The sequence below is a fragment of the Martes martes genome (genome assembly GCF_963455335.1).
Source record: "Martes martes genome assembly, chromosome: 13".
In the NCBI taxonomy this organism is placed as follows: domain Eukaryota; kingdom Metazoa; phylum Chordata; class Mammalia; order Carnivora; family Mustelidae; genus Martes; species Martes martes.
Genome location: NC_137901.1, coordinates 82,370,866 through 82,389,344, shown reverse-complemented (window position 1 = coordinate 82,389,344; position 18,479 = coordinate 82,370,866). Strand labels below are relative to the sequence as shown.

At 50.3% G+C, this 18,479-nt stretch overlaps 1 protein-coding gene across 1 annotated transcript in view; it reads right to left on the bottom strand.

Moving 5' to 3' along the window:
- RBM19 (RNA binding motif protein 19) overlaps positions 1–17,087 on the bottom strand; it is a 119,676-nt gene extending 102,589 nt beyond the window's left edge. The window contains exons 1-8 of the mRNA XM_080821271.1: positions 16,926–17,087; positions 13,095–13,277; positions 11,105–11,230; positions 10,895–10,933; positions 10,411–10,603; positions 8,997–9,268; positions 7,297–7,377; positions 2,063–2,141 (exon numbers count right to left, since the gene is read on the bottom strand). Of these exons, the coding sequence (XP_080677397.1) occupies positions 2,063–2,141; positions 7,297–7,377; positions 8,997–9,268; positions 10,411–10,603; positions 10,895–10,933; positions 11,105–11,230; positions 13,095–13,277; positions 16,926–16,961 (1,009 nt within the window). The 5' untranslated portion in view covers positions 16,962–17,087. The remainder of the gene's footprint in view (positions 1–2,062; positions 2,142–7,296; positions 7,378–8,996; positions 9,269–10,410; positions 10,604–10,894; positions 10,934–11,104; positions 11,231–13,094; positions 13,278–16,925) is intronic.
- Between the last annotated feature and the right edge of the window lie 1,392 nt (positions 17,088–18,479).

The window sequence follows — 18,479 nt, the reverse complement described above, 5'->3', positions numbered from 1 at the left end:
ACTGCAGACACTGGCGGGAGTTTCACAGAACACCCACACTGTGCTGGCTGTTTGGGGAATCTGAGCAGAAAGTGGGGGAAAACCCCTATTCTCGCCAAGCCTCCAAAACACAAGCGGACTCTCCCCACCGCACCCCCAGCCACACCTCTCCTTGCGGGCCGTGCTGAGACCCCGCGGGCTGGTTTCAGACGAAGGTGCCGACCCCAGGAGGCCTGCAGCTCCCTTCCGGCCTCACCCCACCCGCACCAGGGCCCACTCCATGGCCTCCCCTGGAGGAGATGAGCCAAGGCGGAAGCGTGTGACCAGCTCAGCACCTGAGCGGCTGTCTCCACAAGGACTCCGTCGCTTGCCCCTTGTGCACAAACAAGCACATGGGACTGTTTTCTGGAGCGCAGGGGCCTCCCATCCACCACCTCACAGGGCCTCATCCCCATGGGTAGCAGAGCGGCAGGGCTAAGGGGCGGCGGTGCCGTAATGTGGTCCTAAGCCCAGGGGTCTAGGGCTCCATCACAAGGCTCTTTATTGCCTCTTAGGATTCCTCCTTCCTCTCTGTTCCCAAAGGCAGGCACCTCATCTATCCCCATAAATGTCCCCCATCCTCTCCCTTCCCTCTCTGCCACACCCCAGCCCACCTCCACCAATCCTTCCCTGGACGGCTGCAAAAGCCCCACCCAGCCCACCGGCCCCTCGTGGGCCCGGCCCCAGGACCATTCTGTCACCAGCCACGGACTGTTCCCTATCCAATTGTGGCCTCCCCATGCTTTAAGTCTCTGCTGTGCTCCTGTACCCCGGCTGGAGTCCATGGTCATTAGTAAGCCCCCCGGCCTTGGGCTCTTCTGAAGGGTCATTAGTAACCCCCTGGCCTCACCAGCTCTTCTGAGGGGACATTCTGTCGCTCCTCAAAAGCGTTATGCTCCCATGCGAGCTCCCTCCAGCTCCTGGGCCTCCAATACAGTTTTCTCTCAGCCCTGACAGCTCTGATATGCTCCTTCCTGCTCCCCCTTGCCAGCCCCTGTTCACCCTGTGGTCTCCAAAGTGCCCTGAAAACAGGGGTACCCCCTCCTCCACCACCACCACTATTAATAGCAGCTCTTAGGAAGTACGTGGGAGGCGTTCAGCAGAGTTTAAATGCTGTGTGTGTGCTAACTCACTGAGTCTTCACAATGGAATGAACTAGGTAGGACTGCCCCATTGCACAGATGAGGGGAGAGAGGCCAAGTCCCTCATTCAGGGTCACGGGGCCCATCAGTGGCTGAGCTGGGATCTGAGCCCGGGCAGGCGCTCGTCACTCGCTCCTTTACTGCACTCGGATAAGTGTGCAAGGAGACAGAGTTGGCTGGCTGAACGGCGCTGCCTGGTAAGCAGGGCTTCATGCTCAGAGAGTGAGGGAGGAAACACAGATACTCAAAGGTGACAAGACCATCCCTAAAGCAGGAACCCTTTCTTCCCCGGACGCCAGCCCCCACAGTTCCCAACCCCTCTGCTCAGGCGGGAGCCTTCTTGCCAAGGACACCCCACCTGCCTGGTGCTGCCTGGCCTCCCCCAGCCGGAGGCCCACAGGGTGGCTCTCAGAGGGGTACCAAGTAAGCACAAGCGGGCCTCCAGCTCTCCAAGCTCAGACTCTTCCTGCCAGAGTGCTCCCTACCCCTCTGAAGCCTAGGGAGGGGGCTGGCCACCCAGAGTGGGGAAGGCAGTGGGGAGGGCGGCCTGGGGCAACACCACACTCCTCGGCAACCACAGCACAGCCTGTGGACTTGGCCAAGCAAAGCCCTGGGACTAGGGACATGTGTTTAAATGGAACAGGTGAGCCCATGAGCACAAGCATAGGCTGAGAGCGAGGAAGGGAATGGGGGTTCAAAGGGGGTTGAGCAGGGGCAAGCTACATACAAGACCATCAGAGGCAGACCCTTGTCCCGAGTGCTTGAACCTGTCCACTGAACTGGGGACACAAAGAACAAACACAACAGCTGCCCTAAAAACATCCCCCTGAGGCGGCTGCCCCAACCTCCCATCTATGCCCTCTGTCTCCCCAAACCTACCCCACAGAGGGCCCAGGCCTTACCTGTTTTGTTCCCGTGAGCATTCCTCACTATCCGAATGGCCACTGGTCTCAGGGGTGCCAGGAATTCCGTAACGTTCTTCTGCAAGCAGAAAAGTTTTCCCTCCTTTATCAAGCCCCGATAACAGAAGTGCACCCCAATGAAGAAACGTGGGCCAAATTTCCAAATCCGGAAAGGTCCCCATGGTGCTTTGCCCGTTAGCTTCTCTCTCACTGCTAGACATAGAGCTTTTCTCCGTCATGCAATAAAACTACCCTAGATAAGCCTAGAACAAAAAATCGGAGGAGTGGGGCGCCTGGGTGGCTCAGTGGGTTAAGCCTCTGCCTTCGGCTCAGGTCGTGATCTCAGGGTCTTGGGGATCAAGCCCCGTATCGGGCTCTCTGCTCAGTAGGGAGCCTGTTTCCTCCTCTCTCTCTGCCTACTTGTAATCTCTGTCAAATAAATAAAAATCTAAAAAAAAAAAAAAAAATCAGAGGAGTGAAAAATACTGATTTATATATAAAATAGTATCGTCCCAAATGGCATTTTCAGGCATTGTTTCTGATCTTTTTCCTAAGGACCTTTTAACGTATATTTGGGGTTAACTCTGGCTTTTGTCACCTCTCATGAATGCACTAGTATTTGTCTACGTTACTTCACGAAGGTGAGACACAGCAATTTAAAGTGCTGCTGTAGACAGTCCCCGATTTTCTGAACTCCTCTATTTTGGGCATAATGATGGCTTAAGCACATTTTTTTTTTAAATGCACAAACATGCAGATATATCTGGTATTAGGGAATGCTTTAAAGTACAAACAAGAAAACAAAAATGGCCCCTAATTCCCTAATTCCAAAGCCTAGCTCACTCTTGTTGGCTTTTTATAAAAAAAAGAAAGTAGGGGACCCCCTTCTCATCTGTGTACTAGTCCAAGGCGTTTAGGGAAGCTGAGAATATCCAAACAATGTAAAAATCAAAGCACTACACAATAAATGGAAAAAGTCCAATAAAGCTGTGAATTTTTCTTGTTCCTACCTCCATTTAAAAAAAAAATGTCGGGGCACCTGGGTGGCTCAGTGGGTAAAGCCTCTGCCTTCAGCTCAGGTCATGATCCCAGGGTCCTGGGATCGAGCCCCACATCGGGCTCCCTGCTCAGCAGGGAGCCTGCTTCCCTTCCTCTCTCTTTCTCAGCCTGCCTCTCTGCCTACTTGTGATCTCTGTCAAATAAAAAAATAAATAAATAAAATCTTTAAAAAAAATGTCAAAAATATCAAATTCTCCCAAAAACACTTTTTCCTCATTTTTATGTGGCTATTGAGAAGTGTATGATATAGGGTGTGTCTTCTTCTGGAAAAAAGTAATGCATCTATCCATACTCCTCTGTACATTGCATCTTTTTAAAATAGATTTTATGTATTTATTTGACAGAGAGAGACACAGCGAGAGAGGGAACACAAGCAGGGGGAGTGGGAGAGGGAGAAGCAGGCTTCTCCCATGATGAAGTGTAAAGGATTACTGCTTTTTTGCCTTTATAAATTACATGATAAAAATTGATACATGAAATTATAAATCAAACAGTAATACAAGAGCAGTGAACATTTTCGCACTGAAATCTCAGTGTATTTGGTTCACTCGCCTACACAGCAAATTCCTAGCATTATAATTGCTCGGTCAAATGTACAGATATTCTTAATTTTGACTGACACTTCCAAATTGTCCATTAAAAGGCTGCCGTGCACACCTCTACCGACAGTGGCTGAAAGCATTATTGAACTTGTAAAATTTTTGCAAAATGTAATCTTCCAGTTTTGAGCTGTCTTTCTTTACCTACGAGTGAACTCAAGCATCCTTACTGGCCATACGCATTTTCCTTAGAAGACCTCCTACCCTTTGTCCATTTTCCTATCATGTCAGAAGTCCCAAAAGTGCCTGAACTATTTGTAAATTAAAGAACCCAGATGTTCCTGTTGTTTGGTTGCAAACAAATGTTGTCTTTTGCCTTTCTGACATTTATTATCTTACAGAAGTTTTAACTGTTATGCCATCAATTGATACATCTTTTTCCTTGCAGCCACCGAGTTCTGCAAATGGCTCAGAGAGGCCTGTTTGATTCTAATATTGTAAGTAAATTCAGCAAAGCTTTCTCCTGTAACATTTATAGTCTCATTTTTTTTAAAGCTTTCAGTACATCTGAAACTTCTCTTGCTGTAAGGAATAAGGCAGGGATCCAACTTTTTTTCTCTCTTCAAAAAGACAAACCAGTCATGATCCCAGGGTCCTGGGATCGAGCCCCGCATCGGGCTCTCTGCTCTGAGGAGAGCCTGCTTCCTCCTCTCTCTCTGTCTGCCTCTCTGCCTCCTTGTGATCTCTGTCTGTCAGATAAATAAATAAAATCTTTAAAACAAACAAACAAAAAGACAAACCAGTTGTCCCATTATTACTTACAGAAAAACCTCTCTTCATTGACATGCGACACCCCCACGATCCTCAAGTAAATGCTGATACAAACTGGGGCTTATTTCCGAATCCTATTCTAGTCCATCAACCTGTCCACAACTTTGCCTGAACCAAACTGTTTTAATTGCTGTCTCTTCAAACATGTTTCAGTATCTTGTAGGGGAAGGGTCTATTCTTATACGATATTCCTGAATGTTCCATGACACCATCTCCACCCCGATGAGCTATAATTGAACTTACTCAGTTATTCATGATCAGGGAAGAGTCAGCATCTTTACATTCTAAAAATGTATGGCTTCCCATTTACGTAAGTATTCTTTCAAATCCCTCACTGGAGGTTAATGTTTTCTCTATAAAACTTTTATTAGGGGGCGCCTGGGTGGCTCAGTGGGTTCAAGCCTCTGCCTTCAGCTTGGGTCATGGTCCCGGGGTCCTGGGATCAAGCCCCGCATCGGGCTCTCTGCTGGGTGGGGAGCCTGGTTCCCCCCTCTCTCTGCCTGCCTCTCTGCCTACTTGTGATCTCTATCAAGTAAATAAATAAAATCTTAAAAAAAAAAACCCTTTTATTAGAGTATCTATAAAGCCTCTCTACACACACACACAAACAAACACACAAATATTCCTCAGACTATCTAAAGGTAGGTTTTCTTTCTGTTTTACATACAAACCATTTCTTTGATTACATTTTGTTTTTATTCATGGAGAAGAAAAAAGGGAGTATTTTTTTATTAATTAGTTTTGGAAAAAGCCATCTAGTGTTTCCTTTTTTTTTTTTTAAATTAAAGCATGATTTTCTGCGTGTTTGGTATTAAAACTAAAGCGTGGCACACTGAAACAGAATATAATGCATCATGAAAAAGAATGTCCTGATCTGGAAGATCCCCCATGCTGTACCATCAAGTAAAAAATGCAACGTACAGAAGAGTGTGGATAGATGGAATTCTTTTTTCCAGAAGGACTCTACCAGCTACTCAGAGACTCCAGAGTGTGACCCAAATGCTGACTGCATAGAGGAACTTTACTAGTGTCATTTTTAAAAATTAGTAAATATACAGATTATCAAAACAGATGAACACTTCAAGAGAAAAAAAGGGCAACGGTACGGCCAGGCACTGTGTAAAGGAAATGTACAATGATTTACAAATGTGAGTGATCGACCCCACCAATAATTTAAAACATAAATTAAAATGAGACACCATTTTTGTCTGTCATCTTGATGAAGATGAACACCCAGCATCCCCAGAAGTGGGCACTTTCATACTCCACTGAAGGGAGTATAAATTAGCAATACTTCCAGAGGGCAACTGACATTCTCTATCAAAACCTTGAATATGTCCATGGGCTTACATAAAATATCCCAAGCAAGGGTTGGCGAACTGTGGCACACAGGCCAAATATTGCCCGTGGCCTGCTTTTGTATGACCTGCAAGCTAAGAATGGTTTCTGCATTTTTGAAGGGTTATTTTAAAAGAGAGAAGAAATGTGATCCAGGCACCATATGACCCCCAAAGCCTAAAATCTGTGCTATCTGATCTTTACCAAAAAAAAAAAAAAAAAAATCAGCTCATGTCCAGTCTTAAGGAATGATGACTGCATTTTTATTAACAGCAGAAGACTGGAAACAACCCCCACGCTCCACCTCAGGGGACGGGTGAGAATATCGTAATGTGTCCAGAGTAAAAAAAAAACATACAATGTGAACAATGATGTCATAGCAGAAAATTCAATATGCAAAAATATTTTTAACGTATTGTGGTAACAGAGGAAAAAAAGTTTCAAAATAGTTCTTACTGTAGAATGCTTTATAAAAGTAAACAACAGAGGTCAGTGTTTATATACAAAGAAAAAAGCATCTAAGAAGATATGATTAGTGGTTGTCACTGAGTGGGATATAGTGTGTGTGTGTGTGTGTGTGTGTAATGTTGCCCCACCTTGCTTGGGACCGTCAGTAACTACACCTGCACGAAGTAGACATATGTCTTGGCACCCTAGCCCTATCTAGTTAGTACTCCTCTCACTCTCAACTCAGCTGGAGGATATTTAATATGGTCATCTCAGTTAAAGGTAACTCCATTTCTCTTCACTTAACTACTTTTAAAAATTTTCCTATGCTGAACTTCTAGCACCTACACGAGGAAGTAAATTAAAAAGTTCTCTGCTATGTAAACCCAGAGTCAGCCGATTACAGTATGTGGGCCAAATGTGGCCCACAGCCCATTTTTGTCAATAAAGTTTTATTGGTACACAACCATGACTGTTTGTGTACCTACTGTCTAGGGCTGCCTCAGTGCTACAACAGCAGGGTTAAGTAGTCACCACATCGATCACAAATCATCTGGCTCATCCTTTAAAAACAATTTTTTTAAGATTTATTTTTGAAAAAGTGCAGGGGGTAGGGGCCTGGGAAGGGCAGAGAGGGGGAGAGAGAATCCCGAGTAGACTCCACACTGAGCGCAGAGCCCAACACAAGCTTGATCTCATGACTCTGAGATCATGACCTGAGTTGATATCAAGAGTTGGGATGCTTAGCCGACTGAGCCACCCAGACACCCTTAAAATTTTTTAAGAGTTTTCGCCACTTCTAACATACAGGACCAGAGAGTGAAACCAGCATTTCTCAGTCTCTGTAGAGCCATCTCTGTTTCCTGATCCTGAGATCGCACTTTGCTTTTCTGACCCCAGTTCCTCCCAGTTCAAGTCCTCAACGATCCTCAGGCCCCCATGCACCAGAGCCTCCCAGCATCCCGCTCCCAGCCTCCCATCTCCGGGGTCTCCCTGCCCTTGTTGCACTGTTGGTCGTACCTCTGTGACATTGAATGGGGCTCCCCGCAGCTTCACAGTGAAGGGGGTGGTGGGTTCCTTCTGGTTTGCTGGTTTGTCTGCCTGAGTGATGGCAAGAACAGAAATGGCCCCAGTGAGTTCCTGGGGACAGCTGCAGGAGGAGGCGGGGCCAGACGTCTCGGTGAGGCACCTGCTTCCGGGGTGAGCCCGGGAATGCAGACAAGCATCGTGCCTGCCGCGCTGGGCAGTCTGGCTGGAGTGGGAGGTAAGGGTGCACCAGCAGGGCCTTCAGGCTACAAGGAGGGGCAGAGAGCCTCGGAGGGAGCCTTGAGATACTCTGCTATTCGCTACCATGGGCTTAGGGTTTAACTCTGGGCCAGACACTGGTCCAACGCACTTTGTAAATACTGCTGTCGTACTGAATCCTCAAAGCAACTTCAGAGGCTATGGGTTCAAGATCGTCTTTGTAATTCTGTATCCAGGTAGCCCTAAAGAAATCTCAATTTTCCAGAATTCCTTTGGCAACAAAACTTGCTCTGACTTAAAGTCACTGGCCAGTAAAATCTGCTCTGAGCGGACGTGAGGCAATATGACATCTGCCTTCACCTCCGTAGCAGGGGTGGTCATTCCTGGTTTCATTACAGAAACAGACATGAATAGACATGTCCCTGATTAGGGGGTGCTGTCCCAGACTCCCCAGGGAGTGTGACACTGCACAAGGCACTGAGGTGTCTTCCTGAACTCGGAAACTGCGAGCGCCAGCATGTGCTTAAGCACAGGGGTTTGGGAAACCAGACATGGGGCCTGCTGCTAGGCTGAGCATCATCTTAGGTGAGGACCAGCGGCCCGAGGAGCAGCACCTCTCCCCAAGTCCCATGGCCACTCTGGGTCGGAGCTGAGGTTTGAACCCATAGTTCTCTGACTTCGCCAGACTTGTCTACCTCTCTGGAATATCCATTTTTAGGACAAAATGACAGGGTGTGGTTATGAGAAGGGGCTGTAAATCAAGGAGTGAGGGGGATGAGGAAAAGAGAAGAGAGAGAGATGATGTTTGGAGCCTTGAAGAGGTCTGGGTGGGAAAGAGGGAGGCGAGGGGATTGGGGACCCCGATGTAACCTGCCCTGTCTCTGAGCAGAGAAAGCACAGATGGGAGACAAGGCGGCTGTCCCTGAAGGTAGCACCTACATCTATAACATAGACTTCAGAGCCCAGCAGGCCTGGGTTCAAGCCTGACCCGAGTACTTCCTAGCCGTGACCTTGGACAAGTCTTTTTCCTTTGCTGGGCCTCAGGTTCCTCCCCTGTAAAATGGGACAAGAATCCCTGCACACTCCCACTCCCTGGAAGGCTGTCGTAAGACTTAATGACAAACGACAAAGCCGGCATTATACCCAGCACGTAGCAAACAGTCCACGAATTCCATCTCTATGGCCATCGTGGCTCCCGTCTGCCTTCCCTGCTACGGAGCCCCGAGCATCACACGCCCCTGCCCCTCCCGCAGCTCATGAACACCCCGCGGCCGCAGAAGGCAGACAGCCTCTCCACGTCACCACAGAAAACAGACTCAGAGGGGAGAAGTGCTTGTCCAAGGTCACACAGCAAGCACGCGGCAGGGCCAAGAGTTGAAGGCGGGCCCCGCAGGGAATGTGGGTGAGGACCAGGGCAGCTGTCCCCTCTCCTCCCTCTGCCCCCCAAGCACCAGTGTGCAACCCCATGCACATACCTCCGCTCTGGCCGCCCCCGCTGTCTCATTCCTGGACGGGCTGCCCCGCGCTGGACCGGTCTCTGGCCTCCCTCTGTCCTGCTGGGTGGGCACCGGGCCGGGAGCCTCCTCCTCCTCAGCCCCGCTCCCGTCCCCACAGCTCACGGCCTCGTCTTCACTCTCCTCCTCTTCCGAGGACGACGGCGACTGGGACTTCACCACCTTGGACTTCAGGTAATCCATGTCCGACAGCCCCATCTGCACGGCCGCCCTGGGTTCGTGGCCCCCCTCCTCTGCGAAAACGGGGGGCTGGGAGTTAGCGACGGGCGCTGGCCAAGCAGAGGCACGGACCGACAAGACGGCCCGGCATGGCAGCCCGAGGCGCTGAAAGCCCTGGTGGGGCCTCTGATATGCAACGTTAAACAGGGTCTAACCGTTGGGGGTTCTGACACGCCACATGCCACAAGTCGAGAGAGTTCCGTGGCTCCCTGCACGGCTCCCTGCACTGGCCCTGCCCTCGCCAGCCTGTGCTTTCAGCTGCGGCTGGCGCGATCATCTACAGAGACAGACAGGACTGTTCACTCCTCACCCACAAGCTTCCACTGGCTTCCAGATGCTCACAGGACACCCACGCTCATCAGGCCGGCGTGAGCTGGCCGGCTTCCCCCCAATTCCACCTCGTCCTCTCCAGCCGCCCCGAATCACATAGGCCCCCCTCAAATGCCTGTGCTGCCCCTTCCCCCATGCCTGGCCACGCTCTTCACTCTGCCGGCGACCCCCCACTTCCTGCCCCTTCCCTACCATATCCCACCCACTCCCAACGAGTCCTCCAGACTCCAGTATTGCCCAGAAACTTCACCAGGCGTAAAATTCACATTCAATCCATTATCTCGCCTTCGGGCAAAATCGATGCCTGACCCACAACCAGAGCAGCGACCACTCCAGACTGCAAATGCTCCCGTTCCCATCTTCTCCCATGCTACGCTGTGAGCCTCTTCTGAGGATAGAAGCCCCCTCCCTCCCCACAATACAGAATTAAGTCCACTATTAAGGATGATATCTGAAGATGAGCGCCACAGCGAGAAAGCAGGAAAGGGGGGTAGGGAGCTCCCGGGGGAGGCCTCTGAGGAGGGGGCCCTCGAGCAGAAGCTTAATTCTGTACTGTTTCTTTCCCCTGACTTTTCAGCTCCAGGAGAGGACTCTTCTTTGCTCACTGCTGTATCCTCGAGGCCCAAACCAGCGCCTGGCATTCAGCAGGTGCTCAATAAATACTTGACTGACTGTGACCAGCATGGGTCGGGGCAGATCCTGGGTGGGATAATCACCCCCAGAGAGGACAGTGTCTCTCACGTCATCTCCTGTGTTTGGCACCCAGGTCACAGCCACCCCGGCCGGGACACACACACAGGCGCACGCTCTGCGTGGATGCCCTCACCTTCCGTGTCCTCGCCAGCACCCTCCTCGTCGCTCTCCTGCCCCGAGTCGGAGTCGAAGTTCAGGTAGTCACTGGCAGCCTTGCTCTGCCCTTTCGAGGCCTCGGTGTCCAGGGCGTCATTGGCCCAGGTGGCCGTCTGCGTCCGCTTCTGGTGCACGGACAGGAACTCCTGGAACTCGGTGTCTTCCTTCAGCTGGCGGATGCGAGGAGGCGGGGAGAGAAGGGTCAGCTGGGGCACACCCTCCTGACCCCTGAGAGCGAGTGGGAGCATCCCCTGAGCTCATTTCTCCCGGTCTCAAGAGGACCCCTGGGATCAGCTGGTCACACTTGTCATCAGACAAGGAGACCAAGAAGCCACAGAGACACGAAGAGGGAGGACAAGAGGCACGCCTCTGTGCCAGGCACCACACGCTCTCTAAGCCTGCTGCAGCCCTCCCGGTGCCGTCCTGGGTACCCCTCCTTTTGGTCCATAGGACACACTCACCTTCTCCAATTCGGTCGCTACCCTTTTTGTCTTGTCATCCTGCAAACAGAAGGCACAGATGGTGAGGGTCCCAGATGAAGGCGGAGAGGGGACAGACAGGTTGCCTGGGGAGGGTCCACCTTCGGGAACCATCTGACAGGGAGTCTCCGCCCTCCACCCCAGGTGACCACCTTGCTGACACGCGGGATGTGGGGGGAGTGACCTACGCACTTTCTTGGGTTCTGTAGGGACAGCATCTTTGTCTTTTGAAGGATTCTTGGACTGGCTTGTTTTCTGAGCATGTCTGCTCCAGGCCCGGGGCTTTGTCGGGTCCCCAAATGCCTTGCAGAACTCCACCTGCGTGGGAGAGAGGGTGATGGGGACACCTGCCCCCAGCCCAGCACAGGTGCTACCCTCAGCACCTGGAAGCCGGGCTTTTGAAAACAGCAGTTGTCACTTACGAGCAGAGTCAATTGAAGCAAATTACAATGGACCCTTGAACGACACGGGGTTAGGGGCACTGGCCCTGTGTAATTAAAAGTCTGTGTGTAACTGTCCACTCCCCCCCAACACCCAACTACTGACAGCCTCCTGCTGGCTAGAAGCCCTATGGAGAGCAGTTGATTGACATGTAATTTGTACATCATATGTATGATGCACTGCATTCTTATAGAAAAATGAGCTAGAAAAAAAGAACACATTAAGAAAACCATAAGAGACATTTATGATACTCTACTGTATTAATGAGAAAAATCCGTGTGTAGGGGGCCAGCACCGCTCTGTCCCAGGGTCAGCCGTGGTCACCCTCTGCTGGCCTTTGCCTTCTCCTCCCTGAAGTCATTCCAGTCGCTACACTTAGCAACCAACTCCATGCACTAGGCAGTCCAAATGCTCTGCGAGCGGGAGGACACCGAGCCTCCAGGACAGCGGGAGGGAGGGACCACCACCCTTCCCACTTCCCAGATCAGCAACGTGAGGTCATTTGTCCCAGTCACCCAGGGAGAAGGTAACAGAGTGGGGACGGGAACTCAGGGGGCCTGGCTCTAGAGCCCGAGTTCTTAGCCACTCAACCTCCCAGGCTGGCCGACACGGAGTCTGGCACAAGGCAAGGCTAAGCTAACGGCTTCCAGAATCACTGTAATCAACGTGCATTGAGCTTGCTGGCTGTAGAGAATGGCTCCGTGGTGATGAGAGAGGTGGGCAGCCACTGAGAAGCCCGCTCAGCGTCAGGTCTGAGCTGACATGGCTCCCGCGACACACTCCTGAGACGGGCTGCACTTGCTGCCACATTCGAGTGCACCGGCAGCCGCCTCTATCCTGGGTTGGTAGGCGGGGGGGGGGGTGGGGGGGGGGGTGGGAGGAGGACTGTCCTCCTGCCACACCCCTTTCTAAGGACTTTCAAAATATTTCTGCTGTTTCTGTAGCAATGATATGTGTTCAGCGTAAAAAACTCAAATCAACAGAGAAAAGCACAAGGAAAGTGAAAAAAAAAAAGTTTTTAACCCAATTCTTATCACCCAGAGAGAGAAACGAATGTTTTGGTAAAAATCCTTCTGCATAGCTCTTTCTACGTTTCACACACAGAGACTAAGAAATATGGTTCTGTATGAATAGAGTCTCGTGATACATACTTGTCTAACATCTGGTTTTCTCTTCTCGACCAAGTGTTAAGAATGTTTGACCAAGTCATTAAATATACCTGAGTGACAGGGACAGGACCTCCTCCTTCAGGAAGCTCTCCCGAAACCCCCTGGGCCAGGACATGGGCCTCCTCTATTCTCCAGAGGTCTCTGGAGCTTCCCCCTCGCAGCCCTGACAACACCGAGTGAAAGCAGCCTATCCACCGGCCAGCCCCACGAGGACGGGGACCAAAGGCACCACGCTTCTCGAAATCCCCAGCATGGCGTGGGCGCTCCCTGTGTATCCGCTGAACGAGTGAGCGACTGACACAGAACAGTGGCTGTCCAAGCATGTTGGGGACAGTAGCACTGGCTTCACCCGTGAGCTTACCGACCCGCGTATTTTTGGGTCCCGGCCCATCCCCACACCGACTCTGAAACTGTTTTAACAAGCTCTCCAAGGGATTCGTATGCATGAAAGTTGGAGAACCAGGGAGACGGACCAAAGACAGCACAGTCTGAAAACAGCCCGGCTCAGAACTAGAGCGTGGAGGGAAAGATCAAGGGGCGTCTATTTCGACAGGCAGGAGAAGCTGACTCACCGAGATCCGGGAGGTGTCGATGAAACTCTTGTTGAAATGGTTCAGCGCCGTCCGGGCCTCTTCCTCCGACTTGAAGCCGATGAAGCCAAACTTACGGAACTTGCCATCTTTGGTGAACTTCAGGCTGCAGTCCGTCAGGGTGCCAAAGGAGGCAAACAGCTGCCTGAAACGCTCCTCCTTCATCTACGACAGAAGGGCGCAATGAGATAGGGCCGGGGAGTCCTCTGAGCCAAGGGGACAAAAACGGGCTGGAAACCCTGGACCCTGGGACCAGGGCCAACATCGACGAGGCTGGGGCAGAGCGTGCTCTGCAGTGGGACCTGGCTCCAGTTCTGGCTCGGAGGAAGGCTGCAGTGAAATCATCTTACTCTATGGGCTGTTCAAAGGATAAAGAGACCTATTACGTACGGAGGCCAGCACCACAGCCGCTCCCGTCAATACCTGATAATGTCAGTGTAAACGCGTGAATGAATGAATGAATGAACGTGGTAAATCACATGTGTTTGCTCACGGGGGTAGAGAGAATAATGAAGTACCCCAAAAGACGGCCACATCCAAACCCCTGGGACCTCTGGGTCTGTGACTGCACGTGGCCGAAGGGATTTCACAGATGTGATGACATTAAGGATCTTGAGATGGGGAAGTTATCCTGACTCACCTGGGCAGATCCAATACTGATGTCCCATTACACAAGGGAGACAGGAGGGTCAGGGCTGCAAAAGGGAGTGTGACGGTGGAGACAAAAAAGAGACTGCAAGATGACATACTGCCGGCTTTGACCCTGCAGGGTGTCGCTAAAAGCCACAGAGCACAGGCGGCCCCGAGAAGCTTACAAAAGGCCAGGAAACAGATTCTCCCCTAGAGTCTCTAGAAGGAAGTCAACTCCGCCAACACCTTGGTTTTAGGATTTCTGCCCTCTAAGACTGTAAAATAATAACTGTGTATTGTTTACGCCACTAAGTTTGAGATGATTTCATACAGTACCAATTGAAAACTAACTCCTTAATGTTATTATTATTTGGTTAAGGGACCCCACATAGAAACTAACTCCCAGCATCTCCCCATCCTCACCCCAGCTAGACCACCGACGCAATTCAGTGAGTTTTCTAAGCAGTTACTGGGGGATCTGTGTGTGGGTAGTAGTGGGGACACCAAGAACCCCACAGGTGGCCAAAACAAGGTCTAAAATTAAAGAAACTAGAGACACTGGCAGCCCAGAAGGAAGGAAAAAGACGTTTTCTGCAGCAGGTTCTTAATAACTCTGATCATTAAAATCTTGGATCACCCTATGAGTTAGGAATTATCCACATTTTAGAGAGAAGAAAATGAAGGTCATGCAGGATAAATGATCTACCCAAGTCTACAGAATCAAGAGCTGTGACTCCGCTCAGATACATAAAAGGCAGTGAATTCATCTTCCCCATTACATGGGAGCGACCACACCCAAGTCTGACCCCATCACTCTTCTGTTAAGAACCTCTTGGCAACTTTCTAACACCAGAGGCTCAAGAATAAGCAAGTACTGTAAAACGTGAGATTCTCCATGATCAACTTGTCCCAGCCCTTGAGCACCGCCTCTTGTCAAATGTCTTGCAGCCTTTCCTGCTTTTCACCTCTGACGTTTTACTAATTGTCTCCTCTAGGTGAAATCTTCCCAGCAGGCCTGGGCTAACTCCTCTCATCCTCAGTTCAGTCAGCTCCCCCAGGAAGCCACTCCTGGACTCCTCAGGTAGGTTAGCTAACCCAGCCCTCTGTGCTCACACAGCACTGGGTCATGTTTCAGTCCCTGCCCCTTACACCACGGCGATCTGGTGTGCAAGTCCTCTGCTAGACCGTCAGTGCCATAAAGGTATGGGGACTGAGTCTTATCCCCCACTGTCTACAAGGTCGGCAACATAACAGGTACTCACTACTAAACACGTGTTGGGAAAGAGCTAAGAAAAGTGCATGCTATCATGCAAAGAGAGACAGTAGGGTGTAGAGGTCAGGAATGCAAATTCTAGAAGAGACTGTTCAATTCAATCCCTGCTCTATGAATTACCCGTCGTGTGTGACCTCAGGCAAGTCACTTCCCCTTGCTGTAGTTCAGTTTCTTCACCTTTAAAATGGACACAAAAATGGAACTGACCTTATAGGGTCCGTTGCTGCGGATTAAATGAGTTACTTTACTGAAAGCAACTGGTACAGTGCCTGGCACATAGTAAGTTCTCAAAATGTTAGCTACTACTACTGGTTTTTCATCAGTTCCTTCATTCACCAGACAAGACAAGCAATGGTAAGACAGTCAGTCCAATGAGGGAAGAAGCCCAGTGAAACGGAAATGGGAGGGGAAGAAAGGGCAGCCATGCTAAAATCCTCATCCATCAAAGTGAGGCATCAAGAGACATTGCCTAGGGGCGCCTGGGTGGCTCAGTGGGTTAAGCCTCTGCCTTCGGCTCAGGTCATGATCCCAGGGTCCTGGGATGGAGCCCCTGCATCGGGCTCTCTGCTCAGTGGGGTGCCTGCTCCACCCCCCTTCTCTGCCTGCCTCTCTGCCTACTTGTGATCTCTGTCAAATAAATAAATAAAATCTTTAAAAAGAAAAAAAAGAGAGAGACATTGCCTAAAGCAGGTGGATGGATCAATAGGTATTTTGAAAGAATTAAAAACAATAATGTAACAGACTGGAAGGGAACAAGATGATTGTGGTTCCTTGTCTTTCATGGGGGAGGGTCAGCACATAGTCATTGGGGTAAACAGACCAAAAAATGGGGGAGAAAGCACACCATTTAGACATGGAGTAATACCTATGAGGAGTCCTAAAAACAAACCATTGAAGGTGGTTCCTCCTGGAGAGAGAGAGAGGGTAGGACGGAGCAAAAGACTTTGCTTCTCATTTCATACACCATGGTACTGTTTGAATCCTTTTTTGGGGGGGGGGGGGACTGTTTGAATTCTTAAAATCCTGTCATAGCTCTCCCACAACCCACTGGCAAGGGCGGGGGGAGGAAGGTTAAAAAACCACAATAAAGCAGAAATAACTTCGTGATATATCCCTCCTTCTAAAGAGTACAGAAGCTCTCTTATCCCATCCGAAGGGCACATTTTGTATTTTGGGAATGAGCTTACTGGCCACATGGATGGTGAGGGACAGCTCCCCAAACCAAAGTTATAGTAAAATTGGTTAAGAATGAACCACTCCAGCACACTGCCACCAGTCATCTGACACCACACGCATGCAGCTACTTCTTCCACATGTTTTTATTGAAGGCCTACCACGTGCCAGGGTCTGTGCTGGTCTCTTGGGAAACAGAGACAAGTATGACTAGGTCATCCCTCCCCACTTACTGGATAAATGGTTTATAGCTCTTCACACGCACTCAGTTTTCTTAAATCATGCCCACTGGCCCCAAAGGCGGGAATGGGGATCGAAACGCAGGTCCTCAACTTAATACTCCCCATTTGCCTCTCCAACAAGCTCCCGAGCGGTAAAGGAATATAAGTGCAGGGTTTGAACCAGTGACGAGTGAACAACAACAAAAGTGCGCGTACAAGAGAGGTTGTAGGAGAGAGCGTTCGGCACATGTGGGGGGGTGTTGGCATCTCCCTAGGAAGAGACTTGTCGGGATGGAAGTCAGGTACCCTCGGGCTGGCTGGGAACCCTTGATCTGTCACCATCTCCCTTTCCCAACGGTCAAATGCGGATATGCCGAGAATCTTAACCCTTCTAGGTTTCGAATGCGCCCTGAGTCCTGCCGCACGGCCACAGCCCCTCAATTCTCTCCAGCCATCTCCTTCCTGGCCCCCAGCTGGTCCCAATTTCAGATTCCCAAGTCCAGGCCCTGCACTCACCCCATTCGGGAGGTTTTTCACGATCAGTCGCGACATGGCGTACGGCCCCCCACTGTTTCGATTCCGACCCGGGTGGACAGCGTCTTTCACCAACTTTCACGCTCCCGCTCTGGGGGCCGCCATCTTTGGCGAGCCGGAACAAAATCACGTGCTCCAGACGTCAGCCCGCCCTCCCCGGAAGCAGGTGTGGCCGGACCGGAGGGATCCAAAGAAGTCACACCCCTCAAGGGGCGGACCTGAGCGCTTGCTTTCTCTGCGCAAGCGCAGGCCGTGCCCGGAGAAACCTATGCAGCGGCGCGGCCTGCAGGGGACGCTGGTTCCTAACATTGGCGGGGGTTTGCGTGTGGCCGGCTGGGTGTTTTGAGTCCTGCGAACACTTGGAAGGCTTTGTAGCCTCCATCTCTATTTTATTTTATTTTTGAGTCCTAAAGCAGCCCTAGGAAGGGAGGAAGGATTAGGGATGCTTGCCTCCCTTTCAGTGATGGGGAGACTGAGGTTCAGAAAGCCTGCCGGGCGCCATGAAGCAATGTCTTGAGCATCACTTGCAAATACTAGAATGTATCCACGGGAAACAACCGTCTGTGGTTTTTGTTTTTTGTTTTTTGTCTTTTTTTAAGATTTTATTTATTTATTTGACAGACAGAGATCACAAGTAGGCAGAGAGACAGGGAGAGAGAGAGAGGAAGGGAAGCAGAATCCTTGCTGAGCAGAGAGCCTGATGCGGGGCTCGATTCCAGAACCGTAGGATCATGACCTGAGCCGAAGGCAGAGGTTTAACCCACTGAGACACCCAAGCGCCCCCAAACGTCTGTATTTTTGCCTGCGAGTCGCCTGGGAACCAGAGCAAGGCAGCCTGCTCAAAGGCGCAGAGCTGTTCTGTATGAAGTAGTGTTCCATAGTTTTAAGAGAGGATTATGAGGTTCATTGGTTTCCTACAGCTACTGTGACAAATTACCAGAAACTCAGTGACCTTAAACAACAGAAATGTATTATTCTGGATTATATGTATTATTATTATGTGTTATATGTATTATAATACATATATGTGATTATATGTATTATTCTGGATTATAGTTCTGGAGGCCAGAAACCCCAAAGTCAAGGTGTCCTCAGGGCTGAACTCCCCTGGTAGTCTCTAGGGGAAGAGCCTTCCTGGCCTCCTCCAGCTTCTGGTGGTGGCTCCAGGTGTCCCTTAACTTGTGCCTGTCTTTGCCTGCTGGTGCCAATGCCTTCCTCCTTGTGTGTGAATCCCATCTACTTCCTTCTCCTTTCTCTTATTGGATTTAGAGTCCATCTCAAATCATCTCAAGATCCTTAACTTTCTACCTGCAAAGACCTTTCCAACTAAGGTCACATTCGTAGGTTCCAGCGGTTAGGGCGTGGGGGTAGATCTCTTTGGGGGACACTCTTCAACCCCCCACATGAGGATTTGCCTGTTTAATAGGTTACTTGGAAGATCAAATTTCACCCTCTCCACCTCCTGCAGAAAGTCTTTTGCAGAAAAGCTCACGTACACATGTAAAAATGTCCCCTCACACCTAGAGTAGATGATTA